This window comes from Cydia splendana, chromosome 10, assembly GCF_910591565.1.
Source record: "Cydia splendana chromosome 10, ilCydSple1.2, whole genome shotgun sequence".
Lineage (NCBI taxonomy): Eukaryota > Metazoa > Arthropoda > Insecta > Lepidoptera > Tortricidae > Cydia > Cydia splendana.
Window position 1 is genome coordinate 8,234,982 of NC_085969.1, and position 26,771 is coordinate 8,261,752.

Here is a 26,771-nt window from a genome sequence, read left to right on the forward strand (position 1 = left end):
AAGTGGCAATACCGTAGTGTCGTCCCTTTCAAACCAATCTATATAAGAAAACGGGACGACACTACAGTATTGCCACTTTTTAATTTCTACTCTTTTTTTGTCAGACTGTAGAGCATTATTTAGGCTAAGTTTTTAATTTTATCAATCCTGGAAAAAACATTTTCACCCTACTTTGTCAGTAGAAATTTATAGAGTTCGACCAAAAAAAGTCTGCAGAGATTTTGACAGCACAGGCAGCGTGGGTTATGGAAGGTAGAGCTCCATAGCGTGGGTGTTATTTTAAACGTCAAACTTCTATGAAATTATGACGTATAAATAACACTTGCACTGCGTGTGCTGTCAAAATCTCTGCAAACTTTTCTTGGACTAACTTTTTTTTCTAATTAATTGTATAGGAGATCGAATCGATAATTAACGCCTAAAAGTAATATTTTCAAATTTGCCGCCCTTTTTATGGCAAAGCTGGCTTGCTAGAGTATAAAAGGGTCTATTAATAAATAAAAAAAATATTCTTACTATGCAGGAGACCTCGGCTCGGAGAACCCACACTTTTTAATCGCTGTACGCACTAAATTCGCGTTCTTTCTTCCATGGTTGTACGAAACCATTACGAAATCCTCACGAAATCTCATCGAAATCCTCACATCCAAATAAAAAAAGTAATTCATTTCATTATAGACAAAATCACACCTTATTGGCTAAATTATCCGCCCTGTATTATTTTCACCAATAATAGACGAGGAAGACATCTTGCCCTTGAATCGTATCCAATGGCGCACTTGAATCTAACAGATGTGCTACGCTTGTCAATTCAAAGCTGCTGGGTGTCGTAGAATTTGTAGATGAACGAAACGTTTCTGTCTGGCACAACTAGGTCTATGGGCACAACCCGCAATGCCTCACTTGTCTCAGTCTGTTTATGAATGAAAAAACATGGTGGTCTAGTTTTTAATCAAATTTGCAAAAACATTATTAGATTTTCCTTTGAAGGTTTATTTGTGATCGATAGTAATTATGCCACTAGCAAACCCGTCAGATCCATGGCGAATGCAGAATGTTGGAGACAACGTAAGTGATTGAACTGTTTGCCTTGTATTAGAGTTCAATAAATACTTGGTTTAATAATCGTGATTACTCACCGTTTTAAAACCGCAGACATACCTATATAAATACAATGATGTCTGGCGCCAAATGGTTATCACGAATTACTTGCTTAGGGGGTTCGCAATGCATATACGCCCACCCATTCGTTAGTAATTAATACATTAAACATTCATCTTCTGTAATATTTATTTTATCACTTGGACTTGGTGAAATAGTTGAGTTTGTAATTTGTAGAGGGGTATATCTCAGGCAGCCAACAGTCTTCCAATGGTGGTGGAGAACTCTGCAGAGTCGCGTCAGGCGTCTACAGCAGAAAGCCTGGATTCCGCCGCCGAGATCAGCTGCGAGAGGGAGGTTGAACTACAGGATGTTGTCAAAGAGGGGCACGAGAAAGCAGACCCGTCTCAATTTGAATTGCTCAAAGTTCTCGGAGAAGGTTCCTTTGGAAAAGTTTTCCTAGTACGGAAAGTAGCTGGTGCTGATGCAGGCACACTATATGCAATGAAGGTAAGCTGTTATTAGAAACGACAACTAAAAGTCAATATGTGGCATGTTTTAAGTGGACAACCGCTTCTCCATACAAGCATAGTCCCCATTTTCATCCCTGGGGTATTGACTTTTTTCGACCACTTTGTTTTATCTTTTTTTAGATTTTTTAATTATCATTAGTTATAATTTATAACAAACTGGAGCTATTAAAAATTTGTTTTTCGCTCCTAACTCTTATAATAATCAAAATAGTTAATGAACATCTAATTTTATAAAAATATTCTTAGCAATGTCAATATCCAGAGAGGAAAATGCGGACTAAGTTTGTATGGAGAACCAGTTGTCCCCTTTCCTCTTAAATAAAACTGTTAAGTGGCAGGTAGTCAATGTTTCTATAGAATACAATGAGTGCAGACTATCCTATTTGGAAACAATTGGTGGCTATATCGTCAAAGCCTCGATTAAAAAGTATTCCAAAATAGTTTTGGGCTGGCCACTGGACTGGCCAATCAAGGTTTGATGACTTGCTATGGTGCATATTAAATAAATACAGTTCAAATGGAATGTTTCTTTTTAAATGTATAATTATTGCTGAATCAAACAAATATAGTAAGAAAATAAGAAACCTAATTTAGCCTTGACTTAAAGCTTGTCAGGTTGGTTGGAGAAGTCTATTGGCTATACAAAACTTTGTCTCAAAATTATACATAGTCTGACAAAAAAGAGTAGAAATTAAAAAGTGGCAATACTGTAGCATCATCCTTTTCATTTCAATTTATATAAGAAAACGGGACTTAGTATTGCCACTTTTTAATTTCTACTCTTTTTTTTCAGACTGTAGAAAATTATGATTAATTGTTATGTTGTGAACTTATGTGTTTACTTAATAAAAACCTACTTATATAATTTCTTATAGGTACTTAAAAAGGCTACCCTAAAAGTGAGAGATAGAGAACGTACAAAAATGGAGAGAAATATATTAGTAGACATGGGCCATCCATTTATTGTAAAATTACACTATGCATTTCAAACTGCTGGAAAACTTTATTTAATATTAGATTTTTTACGTGGCGGTGACTTGTTCTCAAGACTTAGTAAAGAGGTAAGATGTAATAAATTATTAATTATTATATGTAGGTACTTATTAGTTTTATGTATATTATGTATTGTTTATGTGCTTAGGTAATTATATTGATTGCTGTATGAAGTATTAAATAACTAATACTATGCTAAATGGAATGCACCTTTAGTTAAACCCGTTTAATATGATACCTAACATGTCTTTGACGCGTTCAGCATTTACTTTCCTGAGTGACTTCTGTAAATCTGTAAGGATGGTATTTCATCTGTCCAATATATTGGGTCCAATATGTATTGCGTCTCACACTTTGCTTAATGAGAGAAAAGAAATTGGGCAGGTGGACCACCCTTTACATAGGTACGGTACGTTTTTTGTCAGTTTCTTTTTTTAATAAGTTGTGTGCCGGGTCCTTCCAAAACCACACTAAGCGGGTTCTACTGTACGTATTTTGTATTCACTTTGCTTTGTGCTAATAAACTGCAATTTCAGGTAATGTTCACAGAGGAGGATGTTAAATTTTACTTAGCGGAGTTAGCTTTAGCGTTAGAACATGTGCACAAATTGGGCATTATATACAGGGATCTTAAGCCAGAGAATATTTTGTTAGATGCAGACGGTCACATTGCACTTACTGACTTTGGCTTATCTAAACTTCCACCAAGTAGTGATAAAGCATACAGCTTCTGTGGTACAGTTGAGTACATGGCTCCGGAAGTTGTCAATAGAAGAGGTCATACATTTGCTGCGGATTGGTGGTCTTTCGGAGTACTTATGGTAAGTAGTCTAGAATATAGATCATATTAAAGTAGCTAATTGAGTTATTTTATTAGTTTGTGTGGGGACTTTGGAAATATAGTTTTTATTAACACACATGGTATTTAAGATTACGATATTATAATATTTATAATTTACAGTGTAAATAAGTACTTACGTAATTTTATTAATAGTTTATGAATTGGCTGGCGATATTAAAAAAAAACCTTAATGTTATTGCTATTAGGATGGAAAATCGAATAATCTTAATTGCAAATCAAACACGTTTTTGATATTCAATACAGAGTAAATTATAAATCCATTTTACATAACACTATAACGGTTCGGCTACGACATTGAGCGACTTGCGATGGCGGCCGCGATAACCATAGATTGGAGCGAGACACAGCGATCGGACCTTTCGTTCCCACCTATGGTTGTCGCTGCCGCCGTCGCCAGTCGTGTCGTGGCCGAGCCGTAAACATACCTACTACTTCCTCAATGTTTTCAAATCTAGGACAGTTAATGTATGCAGATAAGAATACCCATTAAATTTCTTTTTCCTTATTGATTAATTTGAATATTGTATGAATATGATTTCCCAATGTATTCATTTACCCGCAGTTTGAAATGTTAACTGGAAATTTACCATTCCACGGTTCTACGAGGCACGAGACAATGACGCAAATATTAAAAGCGAAGCTTGGCATGCCATCCAACTTGAGTGAGGAAGCACAATCTTTACTTCGAGCCTTGTTCAAACGGACACCACAGAATAGGTGAGAATTGCAGTATATTCTTAGGTAGATGGTAATTAGCAGACATCACAAATTTTATAGCATTTTTGGTGCAGCGCAGTGGTGTTAACGGAATTGGTATAGATAATTCCAACTGAAATGGTAAATTAATTAACGCTAATTAATCATTAAGGTTGAAATTGTTTATACCAATTCCATTAACACCACGTCGCTGCACCGAAAATGCTATAAAATGTACGATATCTGGTAATTAGATTGGCAATTTACATATCGTCTGTACATTTCTGACAATTCGTGAATCTTATTTTAAAGATTTATGGTACATAATCAATTCAGAGTGTTACTGTACTTCGATACCGGTTTACATAACAAAAATAGATGAGTCACACGGTGTAGAGATAAGTTGATTCACAAATGCGCACTCCATCAAATTGATTAAGGCCATCTTATAGGAACTTTTATTACTATAGATTTCAAATATCGACCTTATTGTCTATGCAAAAAGATTCTAATTGGAATACAATAGTCTTTATTGCTTACCAGTCATGGCAGTTATTGAAAACTATGTTCATCAGAAATAGATAATAGATTAGATATCTTTATTTCTAGATGAAAATTACACTATAAAGGCCATAGTCGGTTTTCCATAGTAAGTTGGCCCTTAAATCAATTTGATTCGGGTTTTTTTTTGTGAGTACCTCTTATGGTGAAGTATATTTTTGCTGAGTATCAACATCCTACTAGTGACCGTTTTTGACTTATGATTTCTTTTTTCTTTAATGTATTGTTTTTCGGGATGTATTCAAGCGATTTGCTTATTTTTTTTAAATAGTGTTCAGTGGCGGCGCGTGGAATTTTTCTCTAGACAACTCGGAGCAAAAAAAAAACACCTACATGAAACACCTACATTATGCACTTATTTTTTCATGATAAGCGAAGGTAAAGTAAAGAGCTAGGTGTGTCCTTGAGTTCGTTCTTTTGCAGTTAGTGTATAACCACCTTTGCCATACTTGTCATCACTGACGTCACATAAACAGTGTATGTCGTGTATGACAAAAGCGGATTCCTACTCCTAAATTCCTAACAATCCTAACTAATAAGTTTTTTGCAAAAATTTCATTTTTGGTACAAGCTTTTATCGCTGACTATACTTTTCTTACGACAGACAACTAATACTCATCGAGACAATTCTAAAAACCCCTAACACAATTAGGTTGCGTTGTTCCATCACAGAGTTCTTATGGCGACCTCCTGTCTCCATCATCAGATCAGTTCGACAGTATGATATTATTGTATTGTCAGCAGAACTACATACAGCTGCCAATTTCCATGACGCTACGATCCTTGGAAGGTGTTTAAATTAGTTACCTTAGATTCCATTATATTAGTTACATACAGATCGACCTAATAAAAACAAGGACTGACCTTGAAACACCTGCACGAACAATACGCAACACTAATAACACTCAAAAATTCACTGATTTAGTCTTTATATATAAATATATGCACACAACTAAGTAAAATCTCATTAAAACCTATAAAACTCTAATAAAAACAACAATAACAACAAATCTTGGCAATAACCGGAACGGAAGTGTTGTCATAATATTATTCCATTTTCACCCACGACCTACGGACTTCCAAAACCTATTACTACAAATTTATAAACAGTACTTTCTTTGAAGAAACCCTCGTTATCAAATTACCTTAACTAAACTTGCGACTCCATAATATTCTTAGATTTTGTAATAAAAATTCTTTTTTTAAAGGTTTTTTGAAAATTTGGTATTAATGATAGCAAAATACAAAAAAAAATTACCCATTAATTCAATTCAATGTTTTGGTACGGCAACATTAACCACACGAGCGGCAAACGCGACTCGATTCAAAATTGTGAAACATTACACTCCAATATAAATCTTACCTATTTGTATTTAAGGTTTAAATTCAAATGAAGCAGCACACCGTTGTGGTACTTGTGGTGCTGCACTTACGCCACTCGCGGACTTTGACTGTGTGCGTGCATTTTTCCAATATAAACCTTATCATGTTACGTTTAAGGTTTTTATTTAAATGAATAACTCGATACAAAACCGTGTTATTTTGATGCGTAAATACGCGGACTTTCTTTAGCGAACTTTATGAGCGTGTGCGTGAGTTTTCGTATGTGTGTGGTGGCTCACGAATGAATACTCAAGCTTAAACTTAGTCGCCCGCGCGCCCGCTATGATTAGTTGAAATTTAATCAATAGTGAAGCTTTAGTAAATCGTGTTATCGATTACAAGGTAATACGTAGTGTTTTCGTTATGGATATATATGTAGCAATAAATTTTAGGCAAGCCGGTGGGAATCGGGTTGTATGAAGCCGCCGCTACTGATAGTGTTCTTTATTTAGGTATGCACCGATACTCAAAAAACGAATACCAGTTGTCATATAAAAAAAAAGAAAAATCAAGTAAAAAAAAAAACATTTTTTTAATGTCGTTGTGAAGTAGCGACACCTCTAATTTTTTTTCTAGTTGTAGGCCAGACATTGGCCTACTACTTGCCTAAATATCAAAATTTTCCAAACGGTACTTCCTGTCAAAAATATGCAATATGTGTGGTCAAGTCCTGTACTCAATCGGTGTTTTTCAATGTAGTGTACAAACTCTTCGATTATGTTTGCGTTTTCTTATCAGGTTGTCGTATTTAAGAGTAAAATGCCAATGACAACTTAATGTTTGTATACTATATTGAAAAATACCGATTGAGTACAGGACTTGACCACACATATTGCAAATTTTTGACAGGAAGTACCGTTTGGAAAATTCTGATATTTAGGCAAGTAGTAGGCCAATGTCTGGCCTACAACTAGAAAAAAAATAAGAGGTGTCGCTACTTCACAACGACATAAAAATACTGTTTTATTTTTTTTTACTTCATTTTTCTTTTTTTTTATATGATAACTGGTATTCGTTTTTTAAGTATCGGTGCATACCTAAATAAAGAACACTATTTAAAAAAATTAAGCAAATCGCTTGAATACATCCCGAAAAACAATACATTAAAGAAAAAAATTAATAAAATCATAAGTCAAAAACTGTCACTAGTAGGATGTTGATACTCAGCAAAAATATCCTTTACCATAAGAGGTACTCATAAAAAAAACTCGAAACGAATTGATTTAAGGGCCAACTTACTATGGAAAACCGACTATGGCGTTTGCTACATTCGTCAAAACCATGTTTATCTTTTCATCATGATCGTCAAAAATTAAAATTAAAATAATAAAATTAATTGTTTCTCCCAATAAGGATCGTCATAGTGATGATGATTTTCATTTAAATTTTCCCCTATTAATAATAATAGTGGTTACATATATGGGTGATTCATTTATTAATCCATCATATTATGGCTCCTCTACACGATGGGCCAACGCCGGCCACTCCAAGGGACGCAGCCATGCGGTAGAATGAGATAGCAATATCACTTGCTCCCTCTAACGCAGCCATACTCTAAGTGTGTTCCGCGGAACCCTAGGGTTCCGCGACACCCCTGCAGGGGTTCCGCAAGAATTTAGAACACTATGCTTTAGTCGCCTCGAAAAATTTTACTATGCAAAAAACACACTTCTAAAAACTATTGTTTTATTGTAGGGTTCCATCAAGTATTTCGCTTTCCAAAAGGGTTCCGTCAAAAAAAAGATTGAGAACCGCTGCTCTAACGCATAAATGCGTCCCTTGGAGTGGCCGGCGTTGGCCCATCGTGTAGAGGAGCCATTATAATGAACAGTTCCGGCAATGGAACCGTCACTAAATTATGGTTTAAGACATTTATTATCTCATTAACAATTTACAAAATTCACTTACATGAGATACACTTATAAAACAACACTTTTTTAGGCTAGCGTGCACTAATTAATTTAAATGTAAACAATATTATATACATACTATAATTTTTGTAATGCATGGTAAAGTGGGTAGAAATCGTTTGTAACAAGTATTAATTAATTAGGCAGGATTAAGCACTAAAGGGGCCCACAGATTGGGTACCAGTTCGCCGGACGATATCAGCCTGTCAGTTAATCGCAAAAGGTGACAGTTCCGAACAGGCTGATATCGTCCGGCTAACTGGTAATCTGTGGGCCCCTTAACAATTTCAGTGCCAAGAGCCCCAATTCCAATACAAAATGAACCCGACTATCGGGTTCTTGGCACTGAAAGTGTTAAGATATGACCAAGGTTGTTGTTATTGACCACCTTCATGGTCAAATAAACTATTCAATTACTATTGTCTTGGCACAATGCAAAATTATGGTACTTATATAAAATTGTAGTCCTATTGGTCTGCAATTACTTGTAGGTTGTAGTTAGATGTACTTACCTATTGTCCGTCTTATTATTATAATGTTTGATAATCGCCTAGATGTCCAGCCGCACGCGTTATCTTATATTTTAAATACTGTTCTATAATAAACACATTGTTTATTACACTTGTGCTTCTATTACAAGTAAATATCGCAGATAAAGTTGTGTTCAAAATGATCTAACCACAACTTTATTGCTAAAATCAGATCATTCTGATAATATCCGGCATAGCGGAGCTGTGTAGCATTTCAACGATGTGCAGATACTTTGATCGTATAGTATAGAGATAGACCTTATATCGATTCTACTCACTACTAGGTTTAATACCAAGGGCCACATACCTAAATGTGTACTTTTTATTGAGGTTAATACTTATTATATTTATCTAGAAATATTTTAAAATAACTATTAATCTGTCAACAGGCTGGGAGCGGGCCCAAATGGTATAGAGGATGTGAAGAACCACGAGTTCTTTGCAAGTATAGACTGGGATGCTCTGTTGAAGAAAGAGGTTAGTCTAAAATAGGTCTATTATATATTATTGGCACTTGAAGGAACATACATGTTCAACACTAATAACTTATTATTAGTGTGGCCACCATATTGAAAAAAAAAAAAAACTGACACGACAAAAATAATCAGTTTAATCATCGAACCTGCTCACAAAATTTCACGAGAATCGGTTTAGAACTGCGACCTGTAGAGGAGAACATCCGGACATACGAAAGCATTTTTGCCCAAGCTGAAACGGAGACCTTCGCTAACACTCGGTCAATAAATAATTATTATAATTAATGATTTTAGAAGAGAAGTTAAAGTGATGGACAACTGTTGAGGTGCGTCCAGATCTGGTGAATGCACCGCTATAGCACGCCATTGGCGAATCGTACGAACTCAGAGTAACTCATAGAACTCAGATCAGAGAACTCATAGTATAGAGTACAGAGTCTGTACTCGCTCTGTACAGTCACCTGCAATAATATGTTACTCTTCGAAGGCAGCAAAAATGTCTGACATGCTCTTATGGCTCTACAAATAAGATCGTATCATATATTTTTGCGGCCTTTGTCGTGTAACATATTATTGCAGGTGACTGTACATCGTGATGCAAGCGTTTTGAAAACAGGCGCATATAATATAAAGCATGTTCACCTAATCTAGACGGACCGTATTTATTTTATAGTTTAACCCCTCGACTCCCACGGACGCGGTTTTCCGTCTTCATAAAGGTTACCTCTAAGTGTCACGTATGCGATAACGTTAAAAAGCCCTGAAACGCAGAGGTTTTGACTTCTATGCCTGGGCATCGAAGGGAAGACTCGTTGCGCTTAACTTCAAACTCGGGTAAGTCCATTCGACCTGCGATCATATATAACCATGGATACCGCCTTTAGGAACATTACCGTTCAAATTCTCGGGCTAAATTAGCACACATACACAATTACGCCTACATTCAAATAAGACGACGCGTTTACAGAGCCTGTGATCAAAGCTGGTAAACAAAATAAGAGTCATCTTTATTACACTAATGGTACATACCTAAGTGTAGATGAAATGCATATAATGTCAATAACTACCAATCAGCGACATTAATCCGCTAATAACCTTCTTGCTGTACGTACTGGCCGCTGAGAGTTCGCGGTTCATATTTGATTAGAATATGACTTGGACAGGGATAGGTTTATGCCATACAGTGAAGAACCAGTCAAATAATTCACGTATAATAATTTAATGCAGATTAAAAGATAACTAGTTAAAATTTTGTTATGACATGACAGACTAACTCAACATAAGTAAATATATAATTGTTGTATAAATGTATTCCGCTATAATAAGTATTTTGTATATTTTATTATCAATCTGCATGGCAGTGCGAAGTCACGTTCAGGTATAGTCTGTCCGTTTTTCTAAGATCAAGTACGCCATAGTAAATGTATGGCGAACTTGATCTTAGAAATCGGACTGGCTATACAGTCTGCAAAATTTACATGGGTACACGAATCGGGTCAAAAATATTTGAACAGGCGGAGTCACAATAAATCCCCACTTTCAGTTCAGAATATTTTATATATATAGACGGTCAAGCAAGTTTGTCAGTAGAAAAAGGTGCAAAATTAAAATTTTGTATAGGACCACAGCCGTTCGCGCGCTTACATTTTCTAAATTTGCCGCTCTTATAATATTTTAAACTTTCGCATTTTGAACACATATAGTGGGTCAAGCAAATCTTGTCAGTAGCAATGTAAAGCAAACTAAAGTAGGGCAACACTCAAAGAGTAGTATTGCGCTAAGAAAAGCAGCAATGTACAATGTACATCGAACCAAAACTTTATTTCCGCTGAGCGCGCCCGTCAATTCAAATTGTCACTCGCGGATTCTCTATTGAAAATGTTTGAAATTGTTATTAATAGGTATGGACGGAAAATTTAAAAGCGGTGTGTGATGTTGATAAAAATGATTAACTAATTTGAAGATCTCAAAATAAAATTAGAAGTGGACTATGCCGTTAAACAAGAATGTATGAATAAAATCATTGCTTCAGCAGGTAGATGTCCTACTACTGGATTTTAATATTTTATTAGATTTCTCAGTTGCCACTGTAGGCATTGTAGGCATCTTAGCTTTGATTAAGCACAATCTTATTTAATATATTGGTATTTAATGGTGACACAGCAGAAATATCTCTTGAAATAGAAGATTCAGAATGTAAACAAAGATGATGGCTGTCATTCGCGATCCACATTCCACAGATAAAGCACAGATGACACGCGATTTTCGAATTATTCGAACACAGTGTTGCTAACCCGCGATTTTTCAAATTTGCCGCCGTTTGCTACTGACAAGATTTGCTTGACCCAGTATATTAACTCACATTATACGAAACGAAACTGATTTACGTCAGTAAATCAAGGTAATTGAATATAATTCGCGTTAGACCCGTCTATAATGTGAGTTAATATGTTTGCCGCTCTTTTCTACTGACGGAAATGGCTTGAGAGAGAACCTACATATATGTGACAGTAGAGGGTGGATTCAAATGATCAACATTTTCAGATAATGTGTGTAATTGTTAAATTAATTCAGTGAAAGCATGATGGGAAAAATGTATCTACATATAGGAGATCGGGTATGATTATCTCACGGGTTATATCTCATGAATAGAACATATTCTAGATATCTTGCCAGGCATCCACTCAATTTCATGTCTCTCTAATTGGACAGCTTTTTTCCATAGTTCTCTGCGAATAGCATCTTGTGGGAATCTGAATGGAAAGTAATGTAAAATGACAATACCAAATTTGATTATTAATTTGAAATAACTAGGTAGTTTTTTTATAGCTCCATCTCATGAAATAAAAAAGGAAAATACAAATCTGTAAGAAGGAATTTATTACTACATTTATAATTATATAGAAAATACCTAAACCAAACACAAGTTAATAAAATAGTCTACCTTATTTAGCATAACACCATCCCTATTAACCTCGCAATTCAAAAAGTCGTATGTTGTTATGAAAGTCGTATGCAGTTGTTACGTTTTAGCTTAGCACGGTAGTATTGAAAACAAATCGTCATGTTTTTTCCCAATTCTACTGAAGTTATCTGTTTACTACAAGTGAAAAGTGATTCCACTGTCCTTGGTATGAACTAAAATAACTTCTGCACCACTTCACGACACATGAATATATTTTTAATTACAAAAAAAAGTTGTTTTTATAAATCAAAATAGCCATTTGTCACTGACTGTCATCTCGGTGGTACTGAGATTGCCAATCGAGCAGTTTGTAAGTACCGCCTATCGCGGGGTAGTTTGCGTTGGGTCATAATTGAGCGGACAGAATACTTCCATGTATAGCATTTCGCTGCATTCGACCCTCTCAGCAAATATCTACCCTGTTACCTTTTCGTAATACCAAAATCGCATAATCTGACAGATGGATTTACCCGAGTTTCAAGTTAAGCCACTCAATTTAGCGTTTAAAAAAAGATGATGATGATAGATAGAATACTCTTTATTGGCACACCTCAGTAAAAAGATACAGCTAAAGAAAAACAAAATAAAATGATGATGAAAGTTTTAAAAGTTAACATTATCTTCCAGGTAATCCCACCGTTCAGACCGGCCGTGTCGCGGGCCGACGACGCCTTCTACTTCGACTCGGAGTTCACTTGTCGCACGCCGAGAGACTCGCCCGGGGTGCCGGCCTCCGCCAACGCCCACGAGCTGTTCAGGTAAACAATCTGTGTTACTAACCCCCTTATTCATAAAACTTTACGGGCCTTATTTAGTTAAATTATGTTCTATTCAGGCCAGTAACGCGTTTAAATAATGCCAATTTTAGCAACGTGGGACGTGTGTGATGCATTTCGCACACGTTTTGTTAGCTACCAAAGAGTTATAAAATAGTTTTAGAAGAGGTAGTAAGGGTAGATTTTGACAGCTGAAGTCGTTTGACAATTATATCAGAACACATCCTTGTTTCTATTTTAACAAAGATGTGTTACTGTACGATATATTTGTGACTGACTGTGACTTGCTCACAAAATAGGGGCCCAATGACTTATTAAAAGGCCCATTGGGTAGGTAGCTGTTCCAAATACGGCACGTCGATCGTGAATATTAGGTTTATCAGTGACAGTCCATATCAAAAGGGACCTTATGGCGGTCGGCGCTTACGCCATTATTAGCGGCACTACGCGACGTAAAATTATTTTCATCTGGGAAGTCCGTCATCTCTCAAATATGTTGTTTCCATTATCAGTGCAATCTTATCAGTTATCACAAAGTCTATTGGTTCAACGATAACTGCATCGTGACGTAATATTAGGTTAGGTTGCTGCGACTGTTTATATTTTACTAAGTTCATCCGGTATTCTGGGTAAATAAATATTTTATCACTCCATGAATGTACAAGAAGGGCGACGGCTTGTGAAGCTTGCCACCGGCTCTGATATGACGACCACGACCACTCTGACAAGAGTGCGACGACAAAGAAGAAGAAATATTTCATTTATAATTTTAAGTTCGTCACCAACAAAAAATCTATTTTCCTAAAACAAGTTATTCCTTCGCTTCGGCAGCGACTGTTCTTGGAAGGCAATCCGGTTCGAAGGACCACGTATAATACTCGCCACCCGTATTTATTTTAAATAAAACACAAACTCTCCAAAACAACATACAAAATAAACATAAGTACCTAACAAATGTTGGCGTGTGTATCGGCTCCGCAGGGAGCAATTATAGCTATCAGGAAAATGAATTAACAAAATCCTAATCTGCGCAATGGACTCGAATGTGTTTATAATTGTGTATTTTCCAAAGCATTAAGATTAATTAATACAGTTTAGCGCAGCATATATTATATTTTAATTTATTATCATGAAATAAACGAATCTGAATCTATGCAGGTGCGGTAAGACTACAGGGTGCCTCTAGCCAACGTGTCAATCGTCCGTGCAATCCCTGTGCAATCCGTGGCGTAGTGTAGTCATCTCTCTCTATCACTCTTTCATATTAGTACGACAGAGACAGTTGCGTTTCGTTCGCTACGGAGCGTAAACGATTGGCACGTTGGCTATGCACCCTCATGTGCAAGTTGCGGCACGTTTCCAAGGAGTTAAAAAAAACGAATCTGAAAAAATCCATAAAGATTAAATGTGAGAACTTATTTGAAACTTTCCGCTTTCTTTGGTGGTATTCCATCTGTCCAATGGCATTGCGTCTCAAGCTCTCATTAAGCAAAATATGAGACAAAACACAAAATTGGACAAATAAATTGGACAGGTAGAATACCACCCTTACCTACACATTAGTGTGCAACACCATGAACGTGAGTGCTTCTTTATTCGAATGTAGGTAGGTACAATCGCCTGCGCTCGCGGTGTTGCACCCTTAGGGCGATACTCGTTTGAACACTTTGAACGTCTTGCAGGTAGTCATTAAGGCATTTTTAGGGTTCCGTACCCAAAGGGTAAAACGGGACCCTATTACTAAGACTCCGCTGTCCGTCCGTCCGTCCGTCCGTCCGTCTGTCACCAGGCTGTATCTCACGAACCGTGATAGCTAGACAGTTGAAATTTTCACAGATGATGTATTTCTGTTGCCGCTATAACAACAAATACTAAAAACAGAATAAAATAAAGATTTAAGTGGGGCTCCCATACAACAAACGTGATTTTAGACCGAAGTTAAGCAACGTCGGGCGGGGTCAGTAGGTCAGTACTTGGATGGGTGACCGTTTTTTTTTTTTGCCGTTTTTTGCATTATGGTACGGAACCCTACGTGCGCGAGTCCGACTCGCAGTTGCCCGGTTTTTTTTTCTTAACTGGAACACCGCGAGCGCAGGTGATTGTACGTTGTAACTTCGGAGGGCACGGCGTTGGAATGACATCGGTCCCACTGCGCCCTCACGAACGGCAAAGAGGGTGAAACGCCGGAGTGGGTTTAGTGGGTAGGGCCAGGGGTGCGAAACTCCTCCCTTCGGGCAAACTCGGCTCCGTTCGGCTCAGCAATTATTAGGGTTGACACATCTTGACGTCCCTTTGCGTGCACGACCACAGATAAGATAATGGCTTGAATTTTGACAACCCTAAATAGCCGAAAGGGATAGTGCCATATATTAGAAAGGGACAGCATGATTCGACCCTGAACCGCTGTCAAACTTCGGTTTTGTAGGAAGTTTCCTGTACGGTAGTACTATTATTTATTCTGTGGTAGGGCCAAATTCTCCCCCCCTCACCAAGAGAGATAAGGAGCGGGGAGACCCACACACCGTGCGTAAATGCATTCCCACTCCGTCAAAAAAAAGGTACGTTGTAACTTGTAACAAAGTGTGTTTTCGTTTCAGGGGTTTCAGCTTCGTAGCCCCGTGTCTACTCGACGATGACAATAATAAAACCGTGACGAATACAACGCAGAACAACGTCGTGCAAAACAATAAGACTTCCACTGAGGAGTTTTTGGCGGGCTTCGTTAATAGGAATAATTTCTTTGATGAATACCGGTAAGTATTCAAATGTTGCTTCTATGTTTTCATTAGTAATATCTACCTATTACAATCCAAGGTATTTTCCGTGTATCGTGGGACATTCTTTCACAAAACAAAATCCATCTCAAAATAATTTAATAGCTCTAACAAACTTTTTAACGCAATTATAACAGTGTCATCTGTTGGATTGAAATCTTCTAAGAATTATCACTTGTGTTGTGTATTATAAATCCTTTAGATCCGGTCGATCTTTTTTTAAGATAATTGGGAACATTCATTTGTGTGGAGTAACTTAATGTAATTTGATGTTTTCAGGTTAATGGGTGAATTAGGCACTGGGTCGTTTTCAGTAGTCCGCCTTTGTGAACACAAGGCGTCAAGAGTGCAATATGCTGTTAAAATTATGGACAAGATGCAATATGACCCACGTGAAGAAATTGAAATTTTGTTAAGGTTTGTATATCTGAATTTTATATCTAAAATATCCCAAGATTAATGCTTAACTTATCTTAAGTTGATAGTCAGAATCTAAGCAGCAGTGCGTTTTAATAGCCGCGTTCCTCAGATTCATTAAATTCTTGATCGAACATAACAACTAACTCCTTTATCGTGTTTATCGGTATTCTGAGCTTCCTACCAAAGCGATATCGGGTAAGCAGAGAAATTCAAGGTATTTTTTTGGGGTTATTGGTGGTTCAAAAATTACAGAGTGGATTTTCTTTTTGGGTCAATGAGAGCAGCTACCAGATCCCGTGCTGCTACGCGAAAATTGTCTTAGAAGACCTTCCCTGTATAGACGCTTCGTAAAATACCTATTTATTATTTATCAACAGATACAGCCAACACCCGCACATCATAACCCTCCGCGGCGTCTACGAGGAAGGCGCCCGAATCCTCGCCGTAACCGAACTATGCCGGGGCGGAGAACTGCTCGAGCATATCACACAGCGGCGTTACCTGCCCGAGCACGAGTGCGCGCCCATCCTGCGCAACGTGCTGCACGCGGTGCACTACCTGCACAGGCACACCGTGGTGCACAGGTCGGTCACAGTACTACAACACCGAACTATGCCGGGGCGGAGAACTGCTCGAGCACATCACACAGCGGCGCTACCTGCCCGAGCACGAGTGCGCGCCCATCCTGCGCAACGTGCTGCACGCGGTGCACTGCCTGCACAGGCACACCGTGGCGCACAGGTCGGTCACAGTACTACAACACCGAACTATGCCGGGGCGGAGAACTGCTCGAGCATATCACACAGCGGCGCTACCTGCCCGAGCACAAGTGCGCGCCCATCCTGCGCAACGTGCTGCACGCGGTGCACTACCTGCACAGGCACACCGTGGTGCACAGGTCGGTCACAGTACTACAACACCGAACTATGCCGGGGCGGAGAACTGCTCGAGCACATCACACAGCGGCGCTACCTGCCCGAGCACGAGTGCGCGCCCATCCTGCGCAACGTGCTGCACGCGGTGCACTACCTGCACAGGCACACCGTGGTGCACAGGTCGGTCACAGTGCTACAACACCGAACTATGCCGGAGCGGAGAACTGCTCGAGCACATCACACAGCGGCGCTACCAGCACGAGTGCGCGCCCATCCTGCGCAACGTGCTGCACGCAGTGCACTACCTGCACAGGCACACCGTGGTGCACAGGTCGGTCACAGTACTACAACACCGAACTATGCCGGAGCGGAGAACTGCTCGAGCACATCACACAGCGGCGCTACCTGCCCGAGCACGAGTGCGCGCCCATCCTGCGCAACGTGCTGCACGCAGTGCACTACCTGCACAGGCACACCGTGGTCCACAGGTCGGTCACAGTACTACAACACCGAACTATGCCGGGGCGGAGAACTGCTCGAGCACATCACACAGCGGCGCTACCTGCCCGAGCACGATTGCGCGCCCATCCTGCGCAACGTGCTGCACGCGGTGCACTACCTGCACAGGCACACCGTGGTGCACAGGTTGGTCTCGGTACATACTACAACACCGAACTATGCCGGGGGAATTCGAACACATCACTCACCGGTGCTATCTGGTTGTCAGAGTTGCTATAAGGTCTATAATGATATCAATCCAATGTCACAGGCATCCAAGAAATTGAAATGAAGAAATATCTGCTTCCTAGAAAATAGAGAATACATCATCAAAACCTGAGAGTGAGCATTCAGCAAGTGACCAGGTCAAAAATCATCAGGATTGATTTATGACCCTAAAGTTATTTACTTACTCCGTTGGCTCAGTGACCCAAAATGAGACTTGGCCTCCGACACAAGACAGCGCCACTTTTCTCGGTCCTGTGGGACCTCTCGCCAATTGTTGACTCGAAGTTCGCGCAGATCCGCCTCCACCATGTCCTTAAACCCCACCCTAAACTCCCTACCCCCAACCCTAAAGTATGCCCTAAAACCGTAAACCCCCCTAAACCCCACCCCCTAAAAGTAACCCTTTAAAGTGACTTTAGGGTTGTAAGTAACCTCAAAGTTAAGGACATATAATACCAAATTTTGTTTTTCTCTCTTACAGAGACATAAAGCCATCGAACATCCTATTCGCGACGGCTGAAAGAAGGCCCGAGGACATCCGTCTGGTCGATTTCGGGCTAGCGAAGCAGCTGCGCGCAGAGAACGGGTTGCTCATGACCCCCTGCTATACGGCCAATTTCGTTGCCCCTGAGGTCTTAAAACGAGCTGGTTACGATGCTGCCTGCGATATCTGGAGTTTAGGTAATTATTTATTAAATGTACCTTTAAAAGACCAATCGGGAGATGATTACATTCGCACTAGATTTCGGGCTAGCGACGTAGTTACGCGCTGAAAACTTGGTTTCTTATAATTTCGTGTAATACGACCTATTTCGTTCGCTTACCACAAGAGCGCCACGACAGTATCTCGCCCGTGATATAGGTACGCGTCTTTTTCTGTGTTAACTATACTCCGTTTTTTAAAGATTAGAATTTTTCTAACCTCAAAAGTAGTGCTTTTTCTTCCGAAATGTTATAAAATTTCTAATCTGAAATTAAAAGTGGTATAGAGAGAGCGGATAGTCTCTTGCGGGCCAGATACATCACAGCACTTCTGTGCTAAGCCGGCTGTGGTCAGTCCAATTAAATTCGAGCAGATTAAGGGCGGATTCAAAATTATGCGGATATCAAAAAATAATTGACCAATAAGTTGTGGAGTATTTGCTCTCCTCCTCCTTGTGTCGTATTCCTCATTGCTGAGGGTCGTGGCCTCCACGAATTATTTTGTGGACTAACTCCTTCCACTTGTTGCGATCTTCAGCAGTGTGCAGTGCATTGTGGATTTTAGATTTAGTGCCTTCGCGGATCTGATCTGTCCATCGCATTGGGCTTCTTCCACGTGGTCGCCTTCCTTGGACTTTCCCCGTTACAAGAAGCATTTCCAGGTTGTCATTTTTCTTTCTGGCTATGTGTCCAAAGAATTCAAAAATTCTGCGAAGACAGATGGTTGACAGCCTGACAGTAACTCCCACTTCTTGTAGGATGGACTCATCTGTGCGGTGGGCTGTCCATGGCACTCGAAGCATTCGCCTCCAGCACCACATCTCAAACGCATCAATGCGAGCTCTGTCGGCCTTTTTCAGGGTCCAAGTTTCCGCGCCGTAAGTGAAGATCGAGAACACCAAAGTCTTCACCAGTCCAATCTTGTTTTTTTTGGAGATTGCTCGGTCTAACCAAATCCTGTTTAGTCGAGTCATTGCGCTTTTTGCCATACCAATCCGTTTTCGTACATCCGCTTCGCACGACCCATCATTACATACGGTAGAGCCCAGGTATACAAAGCTGTCAACATATTGAAGATCGAGTGTCCCACTGTGCTCTAGCTGCTTTGTTCTGTCTATTACCATGACTTTGGTTTTTTACTTGTTGATCGATAGGCCAAGTTCTCCGCTCACGCGCTCCAAACGTTCCAGCAGTGCCTTCATCTCAGCTTCATCAGTTGCTACAATTGGCCTGATGACAAATTTTGAAATCCCTTTTAATATTATTGGTACACTTGTATTGGTTCCGAAAAACACAATATTTCAGCTATACTCATAAGATTTAACATAAATAATTGTATTTTATTATAGCTAGTTTAAACCTCGCGCGAAAACGCCTCACACGCCATTTGTGACGTCATAAATTATGGTGGTAGACATTGTTTACGTACTTACAGTTACGAATTTCCCTTGAATCCGAATGATATTGTTAATTCAGCACCATATATTACGATTAGGGGTGATAAATACATTACAAAAATTGTTCACAATAAGTCATTTTATACAAAGACTCTCACACGGTTGCAATTTAAGATGAATTATTTAGATGCATGTAAATTTTGAGTGAAAATCACCGAGCGCCGGGTCTACTTTTTAATTTTTAATTTTTTCTAGTTACGACAGCCAACATGGCAATGATAGTTCCATTCAGCCAAAAAATTAAAAAAGTTTTTTTGTGAAATATCGTATTATGTAGCGTTTTATCAACCGACGAAAAAAAAAAACGGAGGAGGTTCTCAAGTCATCAACTTTATATCGTGTAATAATATTTTTTGGACGTAATAAATGTTTAGTGGCGAAATAATATTTTTTTTGAACTTCCAAACTCTTTGGTGAGGACGTAATGGATGTCAATCAATGAGGTTGTCTATGTTGCTCTAAGAAATATGTCATACATTGATGACGTCAATTCTTAGCTCGCTTCTGATTCGCGTTTCAGTCAAAAGGGCCGATTAGAGAATTTTGCAGTTTTATTTTATTGAATATATTAATAATCGTAATGTTTATACTGAGATTGGGCCATTTTTTAGAATCGTATTTACGTATATGTTTCTTTGAAACCATTATTTCCATGATTCTTTGTTACTGTCATCAGGCCAATTGTGGTGTCATCATCGTAGCGCAAATTGGTGATTTTGATTCCACCGATAGAGACACCGCCCTCCCAGCCTTCAAGGGTACGCCGCATGATATATTCCCCGTAAGCGTTGAAGAGAATGGGAGACAAAATGCATCCTTGTCTCACGCCTTTGCCAAACATAAATGGTCTTGAAAGGGTTTGGTCCACCCTCACAACTCCACGGTTATTGACGTATAGTGACCGAAGAAGGGAGATAAGATGTTCGGGTACACCTAGTTCGGCGATAACGGTCTACAGGATGTTCCATTTTACGCAGTCGAATGCCTTGCTGTAGTCGATGAAGCACAGGATCAAAGGAGGTATTAAATTCGTAGGACTTCTCGATCAGTTGCCTGATGTTTAAGATTTGCTCCCTAGTACCCTTTAGTACCCTTTCCCTTTACGAAACCAGCTTGCTCAGGTGGAATTTGCCAATCCAAATAGTGGCGAATTCTGTTACTGTTATTTAGTATGTGTTGGAGGACTTTACTTGCGTGAGATATCAGGGCTAGAGTTCGGTAGTTATCACATATCCTGGAGTATTTGCTCTATACTCCTATTTATTACTGTTACCCTTTCCGTAGCAAACGAATAATCCTTTATGATCGTATTACATATATCAATTACTTATTTTGAACAGGTGTGCTGGCATACATCATGTTATCTGGCAGAACGCCGTTTGCTTCGACCGGGGATGACAGCCCTGAAGCTATTCTTACAAGAATTGAGTCTGGAAAGGTAAGTGAATGTAGTTTTATTATTAAGTAAAATATCATCAATGACATAGCTCAAGATTAGGTGGACTTATTGACAGAAATCACCACCGGGATATGAACCGTGATTACCTTTTTTAATGTTTTCGAGTTCCCGATATTTCGACGCAGTTACATGCATCTTGTTCAAGGGTAACTGATAATAGCGGGTGGGTGTTAAAGTTGTGTAGACCGCGCTCGGTCTACCCAACCCGATATAAGTCTAGTGAAACTAACCGTATTTATAGTTTGTTATTCGATGTTCAAACAAAAACTCCGTCGTATCTCAGGTTGAGCTGTCATCCGGCGTATGGCGCTCCGTGTCGAGCGAAGCGAAGGCGTGCGTGCGGCGCATGCTGCAGCTGGAGCCGGCGCACCGGCCGCGCGCACACGAGCTGCTGCGAGAGTCCTGGCTCTGCAGCTCCCGGCCACCTACTGAGGCGCCGCCCCAGCCGGACCTGGAAGATCCCGTGCCCCCTGAAGAGCTGCGCCGGGCCGTTGACCTAACCTTCCAGGTATGCTACCTGCCACGTTACAGGTACTCGGACAAAGTGCCACAAATATGTGTTCACGACCTTATTCCCACACATTAACATAGTGTGTGTATTTAATACCTTGACTGTTCTAATGTGACTGTAGGTACTGTTAGGCTGTAGTCTGTGTCCTGTGTAGGCTGTGTCCTGACTTAGTAGTTCACGTGCCCCTACTGAGGAACTAGACCTGTACCTACCTCCTGATGGGTTGCCATAGGTATTAGGTATGTACATACGTCAAGATCTTTTCTAAAATGTAAGGATTTTTTGGCAAATTTTTGGTCCTTTGTCAGGATTGCATTGCTGAAGACTTGGCGATCGTAAAAGCCGTAACAGACTACCGCACCGCACCCTACCTTGGTGCACCGCACCCATAAGAGAGAGCGAGAAAGAGATATCTCTACGGCTACGGCTTTTAGGTTTTAAAAACCTCAACTAATCACTATATGTTTGGAGTTGGGCAGAGGAAAAGGACCCTGCCTTTCCTATGCTGTGGCTACAACCATGCTAAGACACGCGGCGTTGTAATTAGATAATCAATGTACATATAAATATTTGTCTCTGCTCTTGGTAATCATGTTGCACGTTTCAGGCGATGACCTCGTCGCCGATGACGCCGCAGGTGCTGGGCCCGGTGTCGCAATCCACCCTCGCGCAACGCCGCAGCAAGCCGCAGAGACGCTTCCCGCCTACACAGCTTTAAATACGGTATACGAACTAATTTTAAACAACTCTTTACCACAAAAAAGATCACGAGGATAAATTAATTATGTATCAAGCAGAAACGACTGCGACTATTAAGCTTAGAATACATTTAAAAGTGGAAAGTTTACTGTCTTGGGTGAGACTCAAACTCACGACCACTGGATCACTAGCCCAGTTGCCATCTGAGCTATCAAGACCTCATCCATGGACATCAAATATTTGCACCATATGGGCCTTTAGGGAGGCACCCTGACTTACAATACAAATACAAAACAAATCCTCTTTATTGTACAGTCACCTGCAATAATATGTTACGCAACGAAGGCCGCAAAAATATCTGACACGATCTTATTTGAAGGGTCATAAGAGCGTGTCACATATTTTTGCGGCCTTCGAAGCGTATCATATTATTGCAGGTGACTGTACAACCTCAATAAAACATTTACAGAGAGACATACATAATACATGACGACAGAGGCAACAAAAGGCGTCTTACCGCTAAAGAGCGATCTCTTCCAGACAACCTTTAGGTACTGGAGAAATTATAATATTAATTAAACTATTTAGGAGACTTACTGTATTGGGTGAGTTCAAGTCTCACCCGAAACAGTATTTTTTTCTACTTTTAAATGTATTGTAAGCTTGAGATCTCGAGGCGTTCCCTAAACTGCATAACATACCGAAATACGTATTAGATCTATTTTCGTCCCTACCATCGATGGGTCAAGAGAGAAGAAGCGAGCGAGATTGTTTCCCCGTTCGTTTCGAATGTTATATGTTGTATTTTCGATGTTCCTGGATATGAGTCATGTGAATGTGAACGTATGTAAGTAGCTTTATTTAAACGGGAAGAAATAATCGTAATGTGAAGATTAATGTCAATATTAATCGCCTGAAGATTCCTGCATAATATGAGGCGTAATTTTTATTTGGTGGAAGAAATATTGTGATTTAATTATTAGTGAATTGAAAGGTAGATTGCATTTTCTTGTAAGACACATTGCAGCATTCCATCCGTTTCCGTTTTAGTCCTTAGCAGTGTTATTAGTAAATGTGAAAGTAGTCTTCCTTCAAAATATTTGGAATTAGTATGTAATTATTTTAACTTTATTTTTTAGTCATTTTACTTGCCCACCCAACGACATAACTTGTCCCTTTGTGCCATTATATCTATATGCTACGATCGATTGATAAATTAAATACTTACAAATTTAGTATTAGACCTATCATATATTTTTATGTTCTACAAAGTACCTAAAGTACATACAAAGTTTATTACTGGAATAGCTTTATTTTTGTAAAGTATTACTCTTCTCGACGCATTCGCGGTACTTCGTCCCTTCCTTTTATTTTATCTTTACTCTAATGAGATGTTGTTTATATTTTTGTAAGATTATGAGTATTCAGTAGCTTTAAGACATTTAGATAATTAGGATTAAGTATATCGAAATACTTAAAAAGGGCTTTTATTAACATAGTTTAACTTTAGTATAGCGTTCGTGTGTACAACACATCACACGTCAATCTAATTCATCTCATCATATCATCTCTTTGTTATCATCAATTCACTCATATCAAGGCCTAACTTGCTCACAAACGCATAATTAATGCGAAATTCTTCCAAATTCTTTAATCTCAAATATTTATTTTATGTTACATATTTTGAGTATCATTTTAGATTAGATTATAAGATAACCATATTTTTGTATTGAGATATATTTTTCTTATAACAAATTCCATTTATCGGTGTAGGTATAGGGTGACTGCTATATCATATTGGGCACTCCTAGCAAATCAGAAAGATTGGGACTCAATCAGAGAGTGGCTAATCACTATGTAGTGGCTAATAATTATAGGCCCGTGCATGAACTATAGGGGGCAGCATAGGAGCCGTCAGATTTTTGGCGCGAGGCGTAAATGTGTGGTTTATGCTTCCGATGTAGCCCACACGATGGCAGAACCTACTATGCACAAGGAAACGTACCGACGAGAACGGTAGATGGTAGCACTTGCTTTGGCAATGTACATGTGCACATATGTTTCCCATTCAGGCCACAAGACGGCAGACCCTCCTACGCACACGGTCCCTATAGCATTCACCCTACATTATTGACGATTGGGAATAAAGACATAATAAGTTGATGACATTTATAACTTCCTTGGCGATGTTTTGTCTTAGTAAGAGCAAAAACAGTTATGAATATAATAACAGTCATAATATCTTTAGTACGTATATTGTAATGAATTATTTTTTTAATTGTAGGATTAAGAATTATATACTTGATGGATTATATTTTATAGCTACTGGTGATGGTTACGTTTTAAGAAAAAAACAATGTGTAGGTACCTATACATAAATATCAGTCATGAATGGTATTCATTTTATAAATTAGATGTTCTACTGTCTATCTATGTTTATGGTCGATGTTTTAGGTTTACTAATTGTATCGGATCTTTTACCAAAGATATGTCATAGTCAATGGGTTTAACAATTATCGGACCTCCCAAGTATGTATGAAATGCTACGAAGGGTTGTTATGCTACAAGGGCCCACTGAAAAAATATAGTAACTAAGTATATAAAACAATGCTATAAAATTGTTTTGGCCAATATAAATGTATAAAACTTAAAAAAAAGTCATGTGTCGGTATGTACACCAATTTAGATATGCTAAATTAATAACGAGTCATCATTTATCAACTCAAGGAATTGATTCAAAATATTAATAGGCAAATTGTAGGTATTTTTAATAATAAGAAAATTTAAAAAGAAAAGCACTATAGAGATGCTACAGTGTCACAAAGTATAATAAGTCATTTCTAACATATCTCAAGCACATTTTTCTATTTCTTGTGATTAGATAACATTTTAAACACAAATTATTAATAACGATCACTTCATCGGTTTTCAAAACCCAACCTTTATTTTTTAAATATTAGATTGGAGGCGCAGATTAATCCATGGTACGCCTACGTTATTTTCCCTATTTTAAAACCACAGGCAATTTGGAATTGCAGTTAGCCAAAAATATACATCTACGGTGGTGCTAGTACGCCGTGCGACATGTTATTACAACGTGTGACCTGTGTAAATAATTGTTGAATAGAGTAAGTAGCAAATGATCAATATACTTACTTACTATAAAATATGAACACAATGTTCCAGAAACTGTTATTTATCTAAACCTAACTGGGATGCACACTTGTTGAGTAATTCTAAATAAATATTTTCTTACCGGACATGGTCTAAATACTAAATTAGCTATTTCTATGGTACTACAATATTTCAATCATATACAACCACGTAAAAGTTCGCTATTTACAGTAGAAAGCTATTATGCACATGTTTCTTAATAATAATTAGATAAAAATGAAAGTCAGTCTATTTAAGCTTTATAAATTGTAACTAGTGCATAAACAAACACTAACCTGTTCGTATCGTTAAAGAGTTCGCTAAATGTTTATGTATGGAAAGTTTCATAGTAAAGCACCGGGGCGCGCCGGCTGACGTTGATCAGTCTGTCAAATGTGGTTAGTGCAACTGGCCCTTATAAAAAATAATAGACTGTTAATGTAACAGACGAACATTTCAGAAGGAGCTTTTGATAAGTTGCTGGTGTTAGAATGACAATATGCAGTCCAGTCAATGAATGATTTGGTTGTATGTTTCCCTAATTAATTATTCAATAAAAATGTCTTCTTGTAAGAATATTTTATAAGATCCTCAAATTGTAGAAAACTCTACTCGTCACTGCATAAAAAATCTTCATTGATTGGGCTAAAGTTTAACTGCATTTAATGCTGATATTTCTTTATGTATTCTATTTGAAAACACTCCAATTTAAATCTAGAAATGGGTTAGTTTTTTACCTAATGACTATGGGTTAGTTTTTTTACCTGATTAACTACAGTTAAGGATTAAATCTGTAAGCAAAAATGATGATGATGAAGTAATTATGAGATCGTGTTAATGTTACACCTCAATTGTCTATTTTTTGACGTCTAGATAAAAATAAAATGACCGTAAATTGTTACTTATAGGACAACTCATATTCAATTAGAGATGTAATATATTATTGTTGACATTGCTTACATTTTGTTTTATTTATTTTATTCTTTCAGTCATACCAATATCAGGTTCATTAACACGTTCCCTGTGTACCTAGGAACCAGAAATTGAGTCCTCACATGCAACGAGCGCTGGTGGCCTAGCGGTAAGAGCGTGCGACTTGCAATCCGGAGGTCGCGGGTTCAAACCCCGGCTCGTACCAATGAGTTTTTCGGAACTTATGTACGAATTATCATTTGATATTTACCAGTCGCTTTTCGGTGAAGGAAAACA

The 26,771-nt window shown here is 38.6% G+C and overlaps 1 protein-coding gene across 1 annotated transcript; it reads left to right on the forward strand.

Annotated features, from left to right (window-relative positions):
• The first annotated feature begins 887 nt into the window (after positions 1-887).
• On the forward strand, positions 888-26,521 carry LOC134794233 (ribosomal protein S6 kinase alpha-3-like). The gene is made up of 14 exons (XM_063765976.1): positions 888-1,068; positions 1,339-1,611; positions 2,510-2,695; positions 3,164-3,448; positions 4,052-4,206; positions 8,959-9,046; positions 12,638-12,768; positions 15,384-15,539; positions 15,840-15,977; positions 16,358-17,035; positions 18,063-18,262; positions 21,081-21,178; positions 21,483-21,707; positions 22,318-26,521. The coding sequence occupies exons 1-14, from the start codon at positions 1,015-1,017 to the stop codon at positions 22,426-22,428; spliced, it is 2,778 nt and encodes a 925-aa protein (XP_063622046.1). The 5' UTR covers positions 888-1,014; the 3' UTR covers positions 22,429-26,521.
• The last annotated feature ends 250 nt before the right edge of the window (positions 26,522-26,771 follow it).

Coding starts and splice junctions, on each gene's coding strand:
- LOC134794233 (XM_063765976.1), top strand. CDS start 1,015: ATGCCACTAGCAAACCCGTCAGATCCATGGCGAATGCAGAATGTTGGA. Junction 15,540..15,839: donor AATTTCTTTGATGAATACCG/GTAAGTATTCAA, acceptor TGATGTTTTCAG/GTTAATGGGTGAATTAGGCA. Junction 21,179..21,482: donor CAAGAATTGAGTCTGGAAAG/GTAAGTGAATGT, acceptor GTCGTATCTCAG/GTTGAGCTGTCATCCGGCGT.